General features: G+C 41.2%; 1 protein-coding gene and 1 pseudogene across 1 annotated transcript; one reads left to right on the top strand and one right to left on the bottom strand.

Annotated features, from left to right (window-relative positions):
* Nucleotides 1-5,439: 5,439 nt before the first annotated feature.
* Nucleotides 5,440-15,007, bottom strand: LOC147286325 (protein trichome birefringence-like 43; annotated as a pseudogene).
* LOC147286326 (uncharacterized) lies at nucleotides 7,814-8,899 on the top strand. Its single transcript, XM_086239444.1, has one exon. The coding sequence runs from the start codon at nucleotides 7,814-7,816 to the stop codon at nucleotides 8,897-8,899; it is 1,086 nt and encodes a 361-aa protein (XP_086095570.1).
* Nucleotides 15,008-16,783: the final 1,776 nt, after the last annotated feature.

Below are 16,783 nucleotides of genomic sequence, written 5' to 3'. Positions count from 1 at the left end.
GCTAGACTGTCTGATAAAAAAACATTTCTCATTCCTATAATTAAGAAATGTAATAGAACATTGAAACAGCTTAACATTAATAGGGAATTAATTATATTAGCCTTAATTTCTAATTACACCACCATTAGAGATTTAGTAATTAGATTTTAGAGCATTAATGGCCCTTGCAAGTGGCAAAGATATTTGTGGTTTAGGCGTAGAGGACCATTTTGTGTATTTCGATTAGATCGAACCTATACATACATGCAGCTGCCAAATGGATGTCTCTGTCAAGATGCCAACTTCCCAAATGATTGTATATAATTGACTAAATCCGCACTCTTCTGTTACTTTTTTTGGTTTACAAAAATTTAGAAATACTTTTAAGAGATAATTATACTTAGTTTCTTTAGAAAAACAATTTTTAGATAAAAACCGAAGGTGTTTTAAAATTTATAAGAAAATTATTTTAATTCATAATAAAATCTTTTTAATTTATAAAAAAATTATTTTAATTCATAATAAAATCCTTCCCCGATTTGAAGGATATTTACCCCTATTTAAAGAGTATTTCCCTTCCTAGGATGTAGAGTGGGTTTTGTAGAGGCTGCATGTTAGGTTTTAACTCCGAATTAACATAAAGCCGTCAAATAAGAAAAATAAAAGAACTTAATTAAAAATCCTAAATCACTACCGGTATTAGTCTAAGAAAGGCTCATAAAATGGACTGGATTCTAAGTCTTTCTATTTTTAATTAACCTTTTATAGATCAAGGGAGCTAGCTCTAAACTATTAATTCAAATTTTATTTTTTGTAGTCGATCACTTTGAAATTTGTTGAAAATGACGATATAGTACGAAGAAAATGTTTGAAAATGTTTAACTAATGTTAGATTTCCTAAAATATGCTTTCTAATTCCTATGACAAATTAGGTTATTAATGAAGATTAATTTAACGAATACGTATAGTGAAGTGTGTCTAACTCTAATAAAAAAATATCAATCTTTACTATTCCATCGTTTTGCTTCTCCTCCCTCTTGTGTAGGTTATTACAATTGTTTTCGGCATGCCATGGAGACGAAACACCTCCCGAATGAATAGAGAAGCCACTTGTTTGGCGGAATACGGATGCGAGAGAGGTAAAAAATGACCATACTTGGTGAGACGATCAACCACCACCAAAATTACATTCTTCCCAGCTGAATTCGGTAAACCTTCTATGAAATCCATTGAAATATCCAGCCAAGCTCCTTCTGGAATGGGCAAAGGTTGTGATAAACCAGGTGGAAGAATAGCCTCATAATTGTGACGTTGACATGTATCACACTCAGCCACAAATGTCTTCACATCACGTTTGATACCAGGCCACATGAAACTGCGAGTTAAACGTTTGTAAGTTCGAAGATAACCAGAATGACCTCCAGTAGTTCCTCCATGAAATTCTAATAACAATTTATTCCTCCAACTTGAAGAGGAAGGCACAAAAATCCTCTCTTTGTAAAGTAACAAGCTGTCATTCCGTAAGGAAAATCCTTTCTTAACTGGTTGTCCTGTTCGAAGTGACTGAATGGTATCCAAGCTCAAAGGATCAGTGAGTGTATCTTGTTGGATCAAGTTGATAGCATCACAAAGAGGACTAGACTGCCCGGTGATGGCCATTAGTTCTGATTGACGAGACAAAGCATCTGGGCCTTTATTGTGAGAGCCAGGTCTATAATGGACTGAATAATCATATCCCAGCAACTTCACAAGCCATTTTTGCTGATCTGGTGTGGTGATTCGTTGGTTCAAGAAGTGTTGAATTGTCCTATGATCAGTGAGAATGCGGAAATGATGACCCAATAGGTATGGACGCCATTTTTGCACTGCATACACAACAGCAAGCATCTCTTTATCATACACCGCGAGAGCTTGATGACGCTGCGATAATGGTTTACTCAAAAATGCTATAGGATGGCCTCCTTGTGACAGTATAGCACCAATTCCTACACCCGATGCATCACACTCAACAGAGAACTCCTTTGTAAAGTCCGGCATGGCTAACACCGGAGTGGTGGAGAGGGCAGTTTTGAGCTGCTCAAATGCTAATTCTGAAGCTGGAGACCAATTGAACCCATTTTTCTTTAACATATTTGTTAGTGGCTGCGCAATGAGTCCATAATGTCGCACAAACTTCCTATAGTACCCCGTGAGACCAAGAAATCCCCGTAAGCCTTTTAAAGTGGTAGGCCTTGGCCAATTGACAATGCTTTCAATTTTGGTGGGGTCGACTGCAACTCCTTGGCCAGAAATTAGATGCCCCAAATACTCTACTGAAGTGGCAGCAAAAACACATTTACTTTGCTTGACTTTAAGCTCATGCTGCCTCATGGTGTTCAAGACAATAGTTAAATGGCTGAGATGCTCCTGCATAGAAGAGCTATAAACCAAGATGTCATCAAAAAACACAAGAACAAATTTTCGAAGATAAGTACGGAATATGTCGTTCATAAGTGACTGAAAAGTGGAAGGAGCATTGGTTAAACCAAATGGCATAACCAGAAATTCAAAGTGCCCATCGTGTGTACGAAAGGCTGTTTTTTCTATGTCCTCAGAATGCATTCTAATCTGATGGTACCCAGACCGAAGATCCAATTTTGAAAACACTGTAGCACCATGAAGCTCATCTAACAATTCATCTATGACCGGAATGGGAAACCTATCTTTCACTGTTGCCGAATTTAAAGCCCGATAATCCACACACATCCTCCAAGTGCCATCTTTTTTTTTAACCAACAACACCGGATATGAATAAGGGCTTACACTTGGCCTGATAACCCCTCCTGCTAAAAGTTCTTTGACAATCTTCTCAATTTCACTCTTCTGAAAATAAGGGTATCGATAGGGCCGCACGTTAATAGGCGAAGTTCCAGGAAGTAAGGGTATTCGATGATCATGTATACGTGTAGGGGGCAGGGAAGTAGGATGTTCAAAGATATCTTCATATTCAGCCAGTAATTGACGAACTACAAAGGGAATAGATAATGGAATTGGCTCCTGTGTCATGGGTTGCAACTGAGCCAAAAAAGCTTGTTTCTCCCCAACCAATAGATGAGACATTGCTTGGCAACTAACCCAAGAGGCTCCAATAGGCAACAAACCCTGCAAGGAATATGTACCCTGGCTTGTGGAGAACTGCATTGTCAACTTCTCAAAATTCCAAGCTATTGTTCCCAAAGTTTTTAACCAACTAGTGCCTAACAAAACCTCACAACCAGTAACAGGAAGGACGTAAAAATCTGTAGAACATTCAAATCCCTGTAAATGCAGCAACAACTCAGGAATATGACCCCTTGTGCGCATAGAAGAACCACTTGCAACAGTAACACATAAAGAAACCTCAGTATTTACTGGCTGGTGCACATGCTTAACAAGTGTGGGATGTATGAAGTTATGAGTAGCTCCAGAATCTATCAACACATGTACTTGTTTCTTACCAATGAAACCAAAGAGACGCATTGTTTCTGGCTTGCTAGCATCGTTGATAACATGTAATTTGATCTTGGGCTCAACCTCATCCACTATATCGGTTACTGGTGCTTCAAGCTCCACCGGGGACTCTGGGGAATCCACAGTGTAATCCTCAATTCCGTCTAGTAGAAGAACCTGGCTTGGTTGACCGCGCTTGCAGCGATGACCCACTGTATACGGAGCATCACAAAAGAAACAAAGGTTCTTCTCACGCTTGTCCATATACTCAGCTCGTGATAATCGACGACCACTTGAAATAGGAGGCGTTGGAGCCTTTTGAGTGTAAAGTGGAGGAGGTCGGGAATGCAGGGGTGGTGCAGGTAACGTCAATCTAGTGGAGGGAGGAGCAAAAGTGGGGCGTGACTGAGAATTAGATACGCGAGACAGTAAACGCCGACCGGTATGTCGTTCCTCATACACCCGAGCAAGGTCAAAGGCAGCCATTAATGAACGGGGCCGCTGCGCTCGAACATCAACACGTATGTCTTCTTGCAAACCACCCACAAAACAAGCAACCAGAAGCTCGTCTGAAATATCGGTTGCTCGACAAGCCAGTTTGGTGAATTCAGATTGATATTCGGCAACCGTGCCTTCTTGGCATAATCGAGTTAACCGCGCCTGACAATCCAATGAATCATGAAGCCCAAACCGTTTGAGCAACATCTCAGAGAACCGAGGCCATTCATGTGGAAAGCGAGGTCGATACCAACGCCACCACGCTGCTGCGTCACCCACCAAATGCATAACTGCAATGCCTACTTTCCGATCATTCGGAACTTGATAATGGTCAAAAAACTGTTCAGCCCGGGTTAGCCAATCAATTGGTTCCTCCCCAGCAAACGATCCAATTCCAAACGCACATGGCGCATCCAAGGTTGGAAAGAGTCGGGGTGTGAATGGTGATGGGGCCCAGTAGAATAGTGAGACGGATTTGGGGGGTGTGGGAGGGGAGAAGAGTTGGGCGGAGAGTATGGGTACAGATGACCATGATTTGGGTAGGGAAAAGGGGACGGGATGTATGGGTGGGTTGGTGTGTAAGTGGGGGTTGTGGTGGGGCTGTGAAAAGCCGGCAAGGGCGAGGGGAGAGGTGGGAGGGTCGTCACCGATACAGCTGAAAAGGACAGTGGACGGTGATGGTGGGTTGAGGTCGAGTGCGGAACTAGATCCAGAGGAGCAGACCCATGAGGCGAAACAGGGCCGGAGAAGGAACCGAAGAGTGGAAGTGGCCCATCCATCGGGGATTTGGGACCGCGATGTACTTGGCGGAGCTCCTCGAGAAAATCTGAACGGAATTCATCCTGTTTGGAAGACAAACGGACGACGATCTCACGCAACTCCTGAAGTTCCGATGTAGTGCGATCTTGATGAGCTCGGAAAGCGAGCTCGAGAGGAGAGAGATCCGGCGGCACAGGTAGCTCCGACCCCATGATCGGGAGCTCTGATACCACTTAATGAGGCCCTAAGCTAAAGAAAGAGGAAAAACAGAGAAAAATAGACTAATGTTTTCATTCATAACTCAGCAATTCTGATTACAGCCTAATATAGCAAATACACCAGTCTAATAGTGAGTCAACACAACCAATAAAAAGCCAACACGTGACAATGATAAATCCTACTTGGAAATTGAAGTAAAGGAAAGACATAACAATAAGTAAATTAAACTATTAATTGTATGGGGTTCTCATCATGTGGTGTCTCCTTTGTGGGAGGATTCGATTGGTATTAGTCGAGAGCGCGCTGTGGTTTAGATTCTTTGGGCGTTAAGCCCCGTTTGTAACCAAAAAAAATTAATTAATTAAATTGGGGAAAAAAAAAATCTGCATAAGACTTGGATGATCCATATGATGGAGCTCCCAAGAGCCACTTTGTAAAACTAATGAAAATTAGGAATTGCAATTAATTACACTCTTTAGTCCTTTTGTAAATTCATATAATTAATTTGTAGGAAAATAGAAAATTACTTTGTTTAGTTTTGTATGAGAGTTGCATAGAGGAGTTCATTCCTAGTATCAGGAACTCCAGCCAGGCACCAGTGGCTGCAGTCCATGTCCCGGTGACCGCCGTGACCGAAGACCGACGGATGTGCATCTTTTCTGAGCTCTGAAAGGGCTGTGACATTCAGCAAGTAAACTGCAGGGTTTGAAATAGAATGCAGCACTCTTTGTACAACCAGCTCTGCCGGGTGTGAACCTGCTGGATACTGAGGCCCAACCATTGGTTGGGTTTGGCCCTCACAGTTCTTTGCAGTTGCCTCCCCCCATTCACTTCCACTGAGAGGGAACATTATAGAATCGGTTCATATATTTGAGAAAATGTGTTACAGAAAAATCTAAAAGTATGTGTTACACCTCACTTTCAGTAAGAAGGGATCACATTGTGACTACTCTGTCCAAGAAGTAATTTCTACATTCAGCTAAGAATTAAGAATTTAGTCAAAAACAAAAATTATTAACTCACTTGATCAATGATTTAAATTAATAATCTAAGAACATAATCTATCAAGATTTTAAGTTTGTCACATTCTCATGATGAATGTTTATATAAAAGGGACTAGAAGTCTTACTTGTTATGATCTGGGGAAACCCCTTGAAAGATGACTCTTGTTTTTGTTGGGTCCAAATTGGTGTCAACCCATCTAGCCCATGTGTTGAGCCCTTTCTCATATGCAACCAAGCGATCCATGCCGTTGTAGGTAATGTTCCCGTCTTGAATTAGTTCCCAACTGCAACACATTTACCTTCATTAAATACAATGCTTAATTAATATGATAATTCATAATATCCAATTAATGGGATATTGCTTTTGTTTTGTTTTTTGGGTCTGATCAATTTTCTTAATTAGCTAATACTACACAATAAAGTCGAGATCTTACGGCTGCTTCCTTCCAGTGTGGAGCCACCAATGCCACGTGTTGAAGATCAAGAGGTCCATTTCCTTCCACAGCTTCCCACTTTCCATAGAGTCAAGTTTAAGTACGTACTCTCCCAGCAATTGTGGCTATTGTATCAACCAGAAATGCATTCCTATAGAACATGATCTTAACATTGTATGCCTGCCAATTATTAATTGTGAAACAATTAGTGAGCATATTAATTAAATTAAGTGTTAATTAAATGTGGACCTATTTGTTGTAAATATATTGTTATAATTAAGTGGCTATTCCTGTAATTAGTGGTAGGGGCATACTAGTAAATATTTAAAACCTAGTAAACCCTACCTCTATATAAGGATACTTATAACATGAATGAAAGTGACTGATATATTCTCTCTGCCTCCTCTTTTCCACAAACCATAATCTCTACATACTTTTACAACACGTTATCAGCACGAGAAGCTCTTTGGATTATGGATCGCTAAACGAAAGAGGATCATCCTTCAATCTGTTCTTCAACCAAGTAGGTTTTATAAAACAATTTTATGTTTATGTTTTAAAACCTTTAATTGATTGAAAAAAATCTCCATGAGGCATGAACCCTAAATTTATGTGATTGATTTATTTGGGTTTACATATTTTATACATGTCTTCTTGGATTGAATGATTAAAATAAAAAGAGAAATATTTTTTGTGTGGCCAGCAGCCGCCAGCCCTCTCACCCTCACTGCCTCGCTGCCTCGCGCCGCTGCGAGAACTCGCTGCCATGCTGCCAGCAGCAGCGCGACATGCTGCAAGCAGCAGCGCCAACACGCTACCAACAGCAGCGCAGGCCGCTGCCAGCAGCAGCGCGACATGCTGCCAGCAGCAGCGCGACAGGCCGTTGCCAACGCGCTGCCAGCAGCGGCACAGCCTCTCGCTGCCAGCAGTAGCGCCGCAAGCTGCCAGCAGCAGCTTTGCACCCGCCTTGCTGCCATGCAGGCAGCAGCCACCTAGCTGCCACGCAGCCAGCGACCAAGGCAGCCACCATGCTGCCACGCAGGCAGCCACCTATCTGCCACGCAGGCAGCCATCAAGCTGCCACGTCACCCCCACAAATATTTTAATAATTTAAATATTCAAACAAATTTTGTTCAAACAATTTTGTGATATTTTTGTGTTCTTCTTGGGTATATGAATATTTTACTTGTTTAAATTTTTGCACTAGAGTATATGTGTAGAAATTGCAGGTAATTAATGAACCAGTAGTTCATACATAAATATTGAACCTGTAGCTTCAATAATGCCATATAAAGAACCTGAAGTTTCCTTTATAAAATTCACCATAGATGATAAAACCAGTAGATTTTACATGTCTATACCATGTTATAGAACTTGAAGTTCTTATTTATTGTTTATGGATATTATTGCCCGAAGCACTAATTATGATTATTTGTTCCTTTCAACTAATGAATGTCAAATCTCAACAAGCTTGATTTCGTCGCTTTGGAAGTTTCCGGAAGAAACTATCTAAAGTGGACTCAAGATGTTAAGCTTCATTTGACTGCCAAGAAGATGAGGTCGACAATCAATGCAGACAATGTTGTTGCAGAGTCCCTTAAGGCAAGTGCCATGATCTTCATTAGGAAGCATATGGAAGAAGCACTCCAAGTTGAGTACCTCGCTGAAGAAGATCCACGAGCTCTTTGGGTTGCTCTGGAAGAGCGGTTTAACCATCAGAAGGCCATTTTCTTGCCTGAAGCAAGACATGACTGGCAGAACATCCGTTTCCAGGATTTCAAATCTGTAAATGAGTATAATTCAGAAATCTGCCGGATCCGGTCACTCCTCAAATTTTGTGGGGAGGAGCTTACCGAAGCTGACCTATTGGAGAAGACTTTCTCCACCTTCCCTGCCTCATGTTTAGTCCTGCAGCAACAATACAGGGAGAGGAATTTTACAAAGTTCTCGGCATTGATCACCACTCTGTTGCTCGCTGAAAAGAACAACTTATTAATGAGAAATGATCAAGCCCGACCTGTCGGTACTAAAGCAGCACCATTGCCTGAAGCAAACGCTGTTGCTCACCGCGATTCAAATAGCGAAAGAGGATACCGAGGTCATGGGAAAGGCACAAAGTCCGACCGCCCGAGATATGGAAGGAAAGGTTCTCAGAGGAATGGCCTGTATGACCAAGGACAACAAGGCCATGACCCACGCGGTCATGGCCCACGGAACTCAAATTCTAGTGGCCAAGGCCCACGTGGTAGGAACCGCGGTCCCTCGGTCCCAAAAACTCGAAATGAAAGGAACACTGGTTCGGCCCGTCGCCACCAGAATCAGAACCAAAATCAGAATCAGAATCAGAATAATCTCTGTTACCGATGTGGAGGAACTGATCACTGGTCTCGTACCTGTCGTGCATCAGCGCAAGCTGTAGATGAGTATCACGCCAGTCGCGGAACTCGAGAGACCAATCTCGTTGATGGATCATTTCCTATGGATACCACCTTAGAGGTCACTGATTTCCAGACTGCTACTAGACACTTCGAGGATTAGAAACTCAATGACATGGATATGATCGGCGCTTGTGCCGTATTTATTTTCTGAATAATGTTTTTTTTATTTGGATTATTTTGGTGATTTATGACTTGGATTATTTATTTTTTGAAAAATTTGGTTATGCTCGAATATTATTTAATTCAATTAAGTTATTTTCTTACATGTGATCCATTGAATTAAATTTATGAATAGGCATGTTTTGTGGGGAAGTTTGTTGTCTGGCTAACAGTGCTACTACGCACACCATACTCCAAGATCAGAAGTATTTTTCAAACTTATTGCCTACTCATACCTCTGTGACAACCATATCAGGTCAATCCAACCTGATAGAGGGTCATGGCAAAGCCCATTTTATGTTGTCCAATGGTACCGAATTTACCATTAATGAGGCCTTATATTCTCCATGTTCCAGAAGAACGTTGTTGAGTTTTAAGGATATTCGAGCCAATGGTTATCACGTTGAAACCACTGAGGAAAATGGAGTGGAATATCTTTGCATAACCTCCAATTTGTATGGCCAGAAGCGTACATTGGAGAAATTGAAATGTCTATCGAGCGGTCTCTATATGACCACCATTAGATCGATTGAGGCAAATCACATAGTTAACCAAAAGTTAACCAATTTGAGCAGTTTCTTGCTATGACATGACTGGTTGGGACACCCAGGTCAAAGTATGATGCGCCGTATCCTCAATTCATCACACGGGCATCCCCTTACTAATAAGGATCTTGTGTTTAGTGACACACTATGCCAAGCCTGCTCGCTCGGAAAGTTGAATACTAGACCATCATATGCAAAGACTAGTAAAGACTCAGCCCTTTTCCTGCAAAGGATACAAGGGGATATTTGTGGATCTATCCAACCACCATGCGGACCATTTAAATATTTCATGGTTTTGGTTGATGCATCGACAAGGTGGTCACATGTTACACTATTGTCCACAAGAAATGCTGCCTTTGCTAAACTCCTCGCCCAGATCATTAAATTGAGGGCTCACCACCCGGATTATCCCATAAAGTCCATAAGACTTGATAATGCCGGAGAGTTTACATCGAAAACTTTCGATGATTATTGCATGTCCCTTAGGATTGATGTTGAACATCCAGTTCCCCATGTTCACACCCAGAATGGTTTCGCAGAAGCGTTATTAAAAGATTACAAATGATCGCACGAACCTTGGTTATGCGCACCAAGCTTCCAATTTCAGCGTGGGGCTATGCAATCTTGCATGCAGCCATGTTGGTCCGGTTGAGGCCCACTGCTACCCAACCTTATTCCGCGTTACAGTTGGTGACTGGGTACGAACCTGACGTTTCGTACTTACGCATATTTGGGTGTGCAGTTTACGTGCCAGTTGCGCCGCCACAACGTACCAAAATGGGTCCTCAACGAAGGATGGGCATATATGTCGGTTATGAATCCCTATCTATTATACGTTTTTTAGAGCCCTTGACAGGCGATCTCTTTACCGTCAGATTTGCGGATTGTCACTTTGATGAGACAGTCTTCTCGCCGTTAGGGGGAGATATGAACGTCACCGTTCCTGAAGAACGACGTGAATTGACGTGGAATGTCCCCACTATGTCTCATCTCGATCCCCGAACCGCACAATGTGATAGTGAAGTGCGGAGAATTCTAGATCTACAGAGTGTAGCTCATAATATGCCAGACGCTTTCTCTGATCTAGCTAAAGTGACGAGATCACATATAACTGCTGCAAACGTGCCTGCAAGGATATCTGTCCCCGAAGGACGTGTCGTCCCAGATGGACGAGGTACGGCCATAGCGGCTAACCGGTCATATGTCCCTGCCCAGAAGCGAGGTAGACCCCTAGGTTCGAAGGACTCTTTTCCCCGAAAGAGGATAAATTTGGCACAAACGAGTCCTCTTGACATCGCAATCTCAACCGATCCATCTCACGAAATAGTTCCGGATTATGGGTCCGTCCTGGAAGAGACGGTGTTGGGAGACGCTCCAACATCTGAACCCACTCCCGAGAACAGAGAGATCTCTATAACTTATGCATGCTTAAGTGAGCTCTGGAATCGAAACGAGATTATCATCGATGATATATTTGTATTCGCGGTAGCTACCGAAATCATAACTAGCGATGACATCGAACCTCGCTCCGTTGATGAATGTCAACGTCGAGACGACTGGCCAAAATGGAAAGAAGCAATCCAGGTCGAATTAGATTCCTTGACAAAGAGAAAGGTGTTTGGGCCTGTTGTTCCTACACCTTCCCATGTTAAACCTGTAGAATTTAAATGGGTATTTGTAAGGAAGCGTAATGAGAAAAACGAGATTGTAAGATACAAGGCTCGTCTAGTGGCGCAAGGATTTTCTCAACGCCCTGGGATTGATTACGAGGAAACGTATTCTCTCGTAATGGACGTGATAACGTTTCGCTACCTTATCAGTTTGGTAGTTTCCGAAAAACTGAGTATGCAGCTTATGGATGTGGTCACTGCTTATCTCTATGGGGATCTTGATACAGAGATATATATGAAAGTTCCCAAAGGACTTAAGATACCCGATGCAAATAGTTCTAGACCACGGAACACGCTCTCCATTCGTTTGAGGCGTTCACTGTATAGATTGAAACAATCCGGACGGATGTGGTATAACCGTCTAAGTGAGTATTTGATCGGGATGAGATATGTGAATAATGATCTATGCCCTTGCGTGTTTATTAAGAAAACAAATTCTGGTTTCGCTATTGTAGCTGTTTATGTCGATAACATGAATCTAATTGGTACTCCTGAAGAGATCAAGGAAACCGCTAAACACCTGAAGTTGGAATTCGAGATGAAAGATCTTGGGATAACGAACTTTTGTCTCGGCCTGGAGCTCGAGCACCGTGCAGATGGAATTTTGGTCCATCAATCGAATTACATACAGAAGATGTTAAGGCGCTTTAATGAGGATAAAGCGAAGCCTTCTAGCACGCCCATGATCGTCCGTAGTCTAGATCCTAAGAAGGATCCGTTTCGTCCCGCAGATGATAACGAAGAGATATTGGCACCAGAAGTCCCATATCTAAGTGCAATAGGCGCATTATTGTACTTGGCTCAATGTACTAGACCGGACATCTCATTCGCTGTGAACTTGTTAGCTAGATATAGCTCTGCGCCAACACGCCGCCACTGGAATGGCATAAAAGACATTTTTCGCTACCTTAGAGGTACGACGGATATGGACTTATTCTATCCCTATGCATCAAGGAATGGATCGAACCCCCTCGATCCTCGGAACGATGCCCGCCTTGTTGAATATGCTGACGCAGGGTATCTATCAGACCCGCACAAGGCGCGTTCTCAAACTAGTTATGTCTTTACCATTGAGAATACAGCAATATCTTGGAAGTCAACGAAACAGACCCTTGTTGCTACCTCTTCGAATCATGCTGAGATTATAGCCCTTCACGAAGCAGTTCGTGAATGTATATGGCTGAGAGCAGTTTCCAAACATGTTCGAAGTACGTGTGGGCTGAATTCCACCACTGATGAACCAACTATTATCTATGAGGATAATGCCGCTTGCATCGAGCAGATGAAGACAGGTTTCATCAAAGGAGACAACACCAAACATATTGCACCGAAGTTCTTCTTCAATCAACAGCAACAAGAGCATTAGATGATTGAAGTCAAGCAGATCCGATCTCAAGACAACCATGCAGACCTCTTCACCAAGTCACTGCCAAAGTCCACGTTCTTGATGCATGTTCGAGGTATTGGTTTGCGTAGATTGGCTGATTTACCTAGTATGTAGTCTTCAGGGGGAGTCAACATCAGGGGGAGTATCCCGAAGCATACTCGCTTGACCATAGTGTACTCTTTTGTCCTTCGTCCAGGGTTATTTTGTCCCACTGGGTTCTGTTACCTGGCAAGGTTTTAATGAGGCACATCTTGGCATGGTCACCCTACTCATACTACATCCTGAAGATGTGTTGATCTGATATATATGCATTTGCTCATCTTTTCCCTTCGACCACGGGTTTTTCCCATTGGGTTTACCGGGCAAGGTTTTGGTGTAGCAACTCTAATGCACCCCGCTCCCATAAACATACTATCTATTTATGATCCAGAAGATATGACTTCACCTACTTTCGAGGTCCTGATGCGACTACTCCACACTCACGCGCGTTACACTCTTTTTCCTTCGACCAGGGTTGTTTTTGTTCCCACAGGGTTTTTATTACTTGGCAAGGTTTTAACGAGGCAACTTAGAAGCGCATAACAGAGACAACACTAATGACATGGAATATCCAAGGGGGAGTATTGTAAATATATTGTTATAATTAAGTGGCTATTCCTGTAATTAGTGGTAGGGGCATACTAGTAAATATTTAAAACCTAGTAAACCCTACCTCTATATAAGGATACTTATAACATGAATGAAAGTGACTGATATATTCTCTCTGCCTCCTCTTTTCCACAAACCCTAATCTCAACATACTTTTACAACACTATTAAAATTATAATTTTCATCATTCACATGCATCAAGCTTGAATAATTAATCTTTGATTTAAAATAGCTGGTACACCTATAATTAAAACAAAATTGTCATCATTCACTTGCACTAAGCTTAACTAATCTTTGATTTTAAAAAAGAGCTGCAGGTAGACTTATCAAACATAATTGTCATCATGCATTTTCGGTTGTTCAAAGAAACTCATCATTAGGTACAAATCTTGGAAAGACCCTATCAACATCAAGGAGTCATATATATGCAACATTTTAGTTTTTAAGGTGAATATTTTTTTAATTTCATGTCATCACACTCATTTTCTTTATTAACAATTTGTGAAAATAATCATAGTGTGTGGCTAGGCGCTGCAGCCAAAAATGCATTAAATTAAAGAAGGGAATAAAATTAAGAAGGTTAAATTAATTGAAGATAAATTAAATAATGACGATTCTCACTGGGAATGTGAATATGGATAGCCCTCCAATCCCAGTCAGTGTATACTGGTCCAGTGGCTTGGCTTTGTGAAGCATGCAAGTGAGTGACTGCCATTGGTTCAAACCCAAAGAGTCCCCAACAAACATGATACTCTTCCCTCTAAATCTTTCCAAGAAATCTCCACCGTTGAACCTACATCCATCAGACTTGATTCAATCATATATATCATGAAGGACCACTTGAGAAAAACTTTTTTAATTGCTTGTTGTAATTGGAGCATATATCAAGATGCTAGCTTTAATTTTGAGGAAAAAATGTATGAATGAAGGCAACCCATCGACAACCCTATCTCTATGTTAAAGAGTTCAGCTTGGATGTGAGAACCCAACAAAACTTGGGGCCCCTAAATGTGTCTTCCTTCCTAATATATTTTTTAATTAAATTACATTTAATTGCCAGAACAAAAGTTTGAATCTTAACCATTTTGATACAAATAATGGTAGTCGATCATTTTTAAAAATAGAACATGACTTAGTTGGTATTGATATGATACAAAAAAATATGGTATATCTAGCATTGCTGAATGGTAATGATGACTATACAAGAAACATACATCAATAAAGAGAAAATTAAGCAATAAGAAATATTACGATTATAGAATGTTTAAACAAAAAATTATTTAATTTGATCTCATGATGTGATATGTCAAGTGTCGCATTAGTAGGCATTGTAAATACTAGATCCTCCATGTCCATATATAAGCTCTAACTCAAATGGTGTTGAGTGGTGAGGAACTAGACATATATATAATACATTTTACCAAAACAAATTGTGATGACCACTATTTTTGAAACTTGAAATATATAGAAGAGAGTAATTAAGTACCTTGTTAAGTTGCATTCATTGGGCTGCCATCGAAATTTGAGATGAGATGTGTCTGGACGACCATTCATAAGGCAATCGAACTCTCTCTCTCTACGAAGTCGCAGTCTGACGATGAATGATAATAGAGAGGATATGATACATCATACACCCACCTCCCTTGGAAAACATCACATGATGGTGGTCCTTTACTACTTCCAAGTACTCTTCCTTCCTTGCTAGAATGCTGATAAGGATCATGACTATCTCCATGTACATGGTGCATAAGAGAGACCACCATAAGTACTATTTTGCTGATAATGCCAAAATTACCCATCAGATCAGAGAGAGAGAGACAGAAAGAGAGGTAGGAGGGTCTCACAATGTTTGTGACTGAGGAGGAGGGAATGCATGTGTGAATATGTATATGTAAGCAATGCAATGATGAGAGATGAAATACAACCCAAAACAACGTACTGAAAGAAAAATCAGTGGGTTTGTGATTTGGGTTCTACTTTTTATTTATGTATAAAATGACAGATGGGTAGATGGAAAGAGATGAAAAGATTAAGTACTAGGGCATAAAAACTTAAAAAGTGAATATATGCTGGTTGAACTGGGATAAGTTAAGAAACAAGCTTTGTTTTCTTCTTCTTTGTGACTTGGATATAAAAAATGTCCTCTTTACCCTCATTAGTTTACTTAATTTTACTAATAGATTCAAAAGTCAAGGATATGTGGTAATTACATTACCCCACTTCCAATCTATCCACTATCCCACATTTTCTCTATTTATAATTGTTGATGCAAATTTCCGTAAGATAGATGCAACAACTTAGAGAGGATGGTCTGGCTGATTGGAAGCCCTGCTGGATGATGAAGTGGATGTTGATTCGAGATCTTCCTGCACGAACACAAGATCAAAGGAGAAAGACCGGTGTGGTACCAGCCAAATATGCTCCGATGATGAAGTCAGTGATGTGTATTTGGAGATGTTTGTGTAAGAGCAAGGAAGAACAGGTGATGAACTTACGAGAATGAGGAAGAACACGATAAGATCTTCTGGGTTTATTCTCAACAAGTGGTGTATTTTTATAGGCTTTTTGTGGGTGAAGTTATGTATGTAGATCTGCCATTTTTGTGCGCATAAGTTAGCTTATATAGGCAAAGGAAGTGGTGAAGGGTAAGTTACCTGCATGAGAGTGAATGGTTGAGAGGTGGTCACGCGTTCGGCCATGAATAGTAGCATGCACAGCTACCCACCTCCTTTATATTCAATGCTACATTGAATGCAAGGATGGAAGATCAAATGGGATGCCCTAATAGTTATGGCTGTGAGCCAGGATGTCCCATCTGTCAGAGAGTCATGCCAGAGATATTCGGGTAAGGCGGTTCGTCCTGACTCCAATCTTCTAGAATGGCGGTGGGATCCGAGCCGAGCCGATCATAGATATGTATACGCAAGTATGAAACATATCCACGTTCGGATCGGGCATGGGTGAACTGATCCAGATAGGCTCGACGTATGATGTGACAGTCGTCGCTCGACTGTAGCCCGTTGTCCGAGAAGATGATCGCCAAGAGCCGAGCCGAGCCGAACCGAACTGGGATAACCAAGAAAAGATGAACACTCAATTCTTAGGAGATCTTCAGATCGGGTCGAATCGGACGTGGGAGGTCCGCCGGGATGAACCGATCCGAGCTGGTAATGAAAATGTTGCCGAGCTGATATAGTGACGTGGAGGTCTGAGTTTGACCATTGAAAAGTCAAAGCCTGAAGTTGGATCTAACTAGCCACGTGTCGATCCATGATTGGTTGTTAAATCCATGTGAATTTATATACAAACAATAATAATCAACCTCCATTACATTCATGATGAATGTTCTAACCCCATCTGAATAGAATATATCCTCAGTTTTTAATTAAGGGGTTGGTGGTATTATATTGTTTTGTGCCAAACAAAGAGTTTAACCAAAAGCACAAGAAATCGATTAGAAAAGGAATTGCTTACTGGAACACTAAAAGCCATAACCCCCTTATTCATTTGAGTTGGTATATAAAGAATCATCCTATTTATCGAAAATACTGATCGTCTATTTATTTAATTTCAAT

Source organism: Dryas octopetala, chromosome 4, assembly GCF_963921425.1.
Source record: "Dryas octopetala chromosome 4, drDryOcto1.1, whole genome shotgun sequence".
Taxonomy (NCBI): domain Eukaryota; kingdom Viridiplantae; phylum Streptophyta; class Magnoliopsida; order Rosales; family Rosaceae; genus Dryas; species Dryas octopetala.
This window is presented reverse-complemented; position numbering and strand designations above follow the sequence as displayed.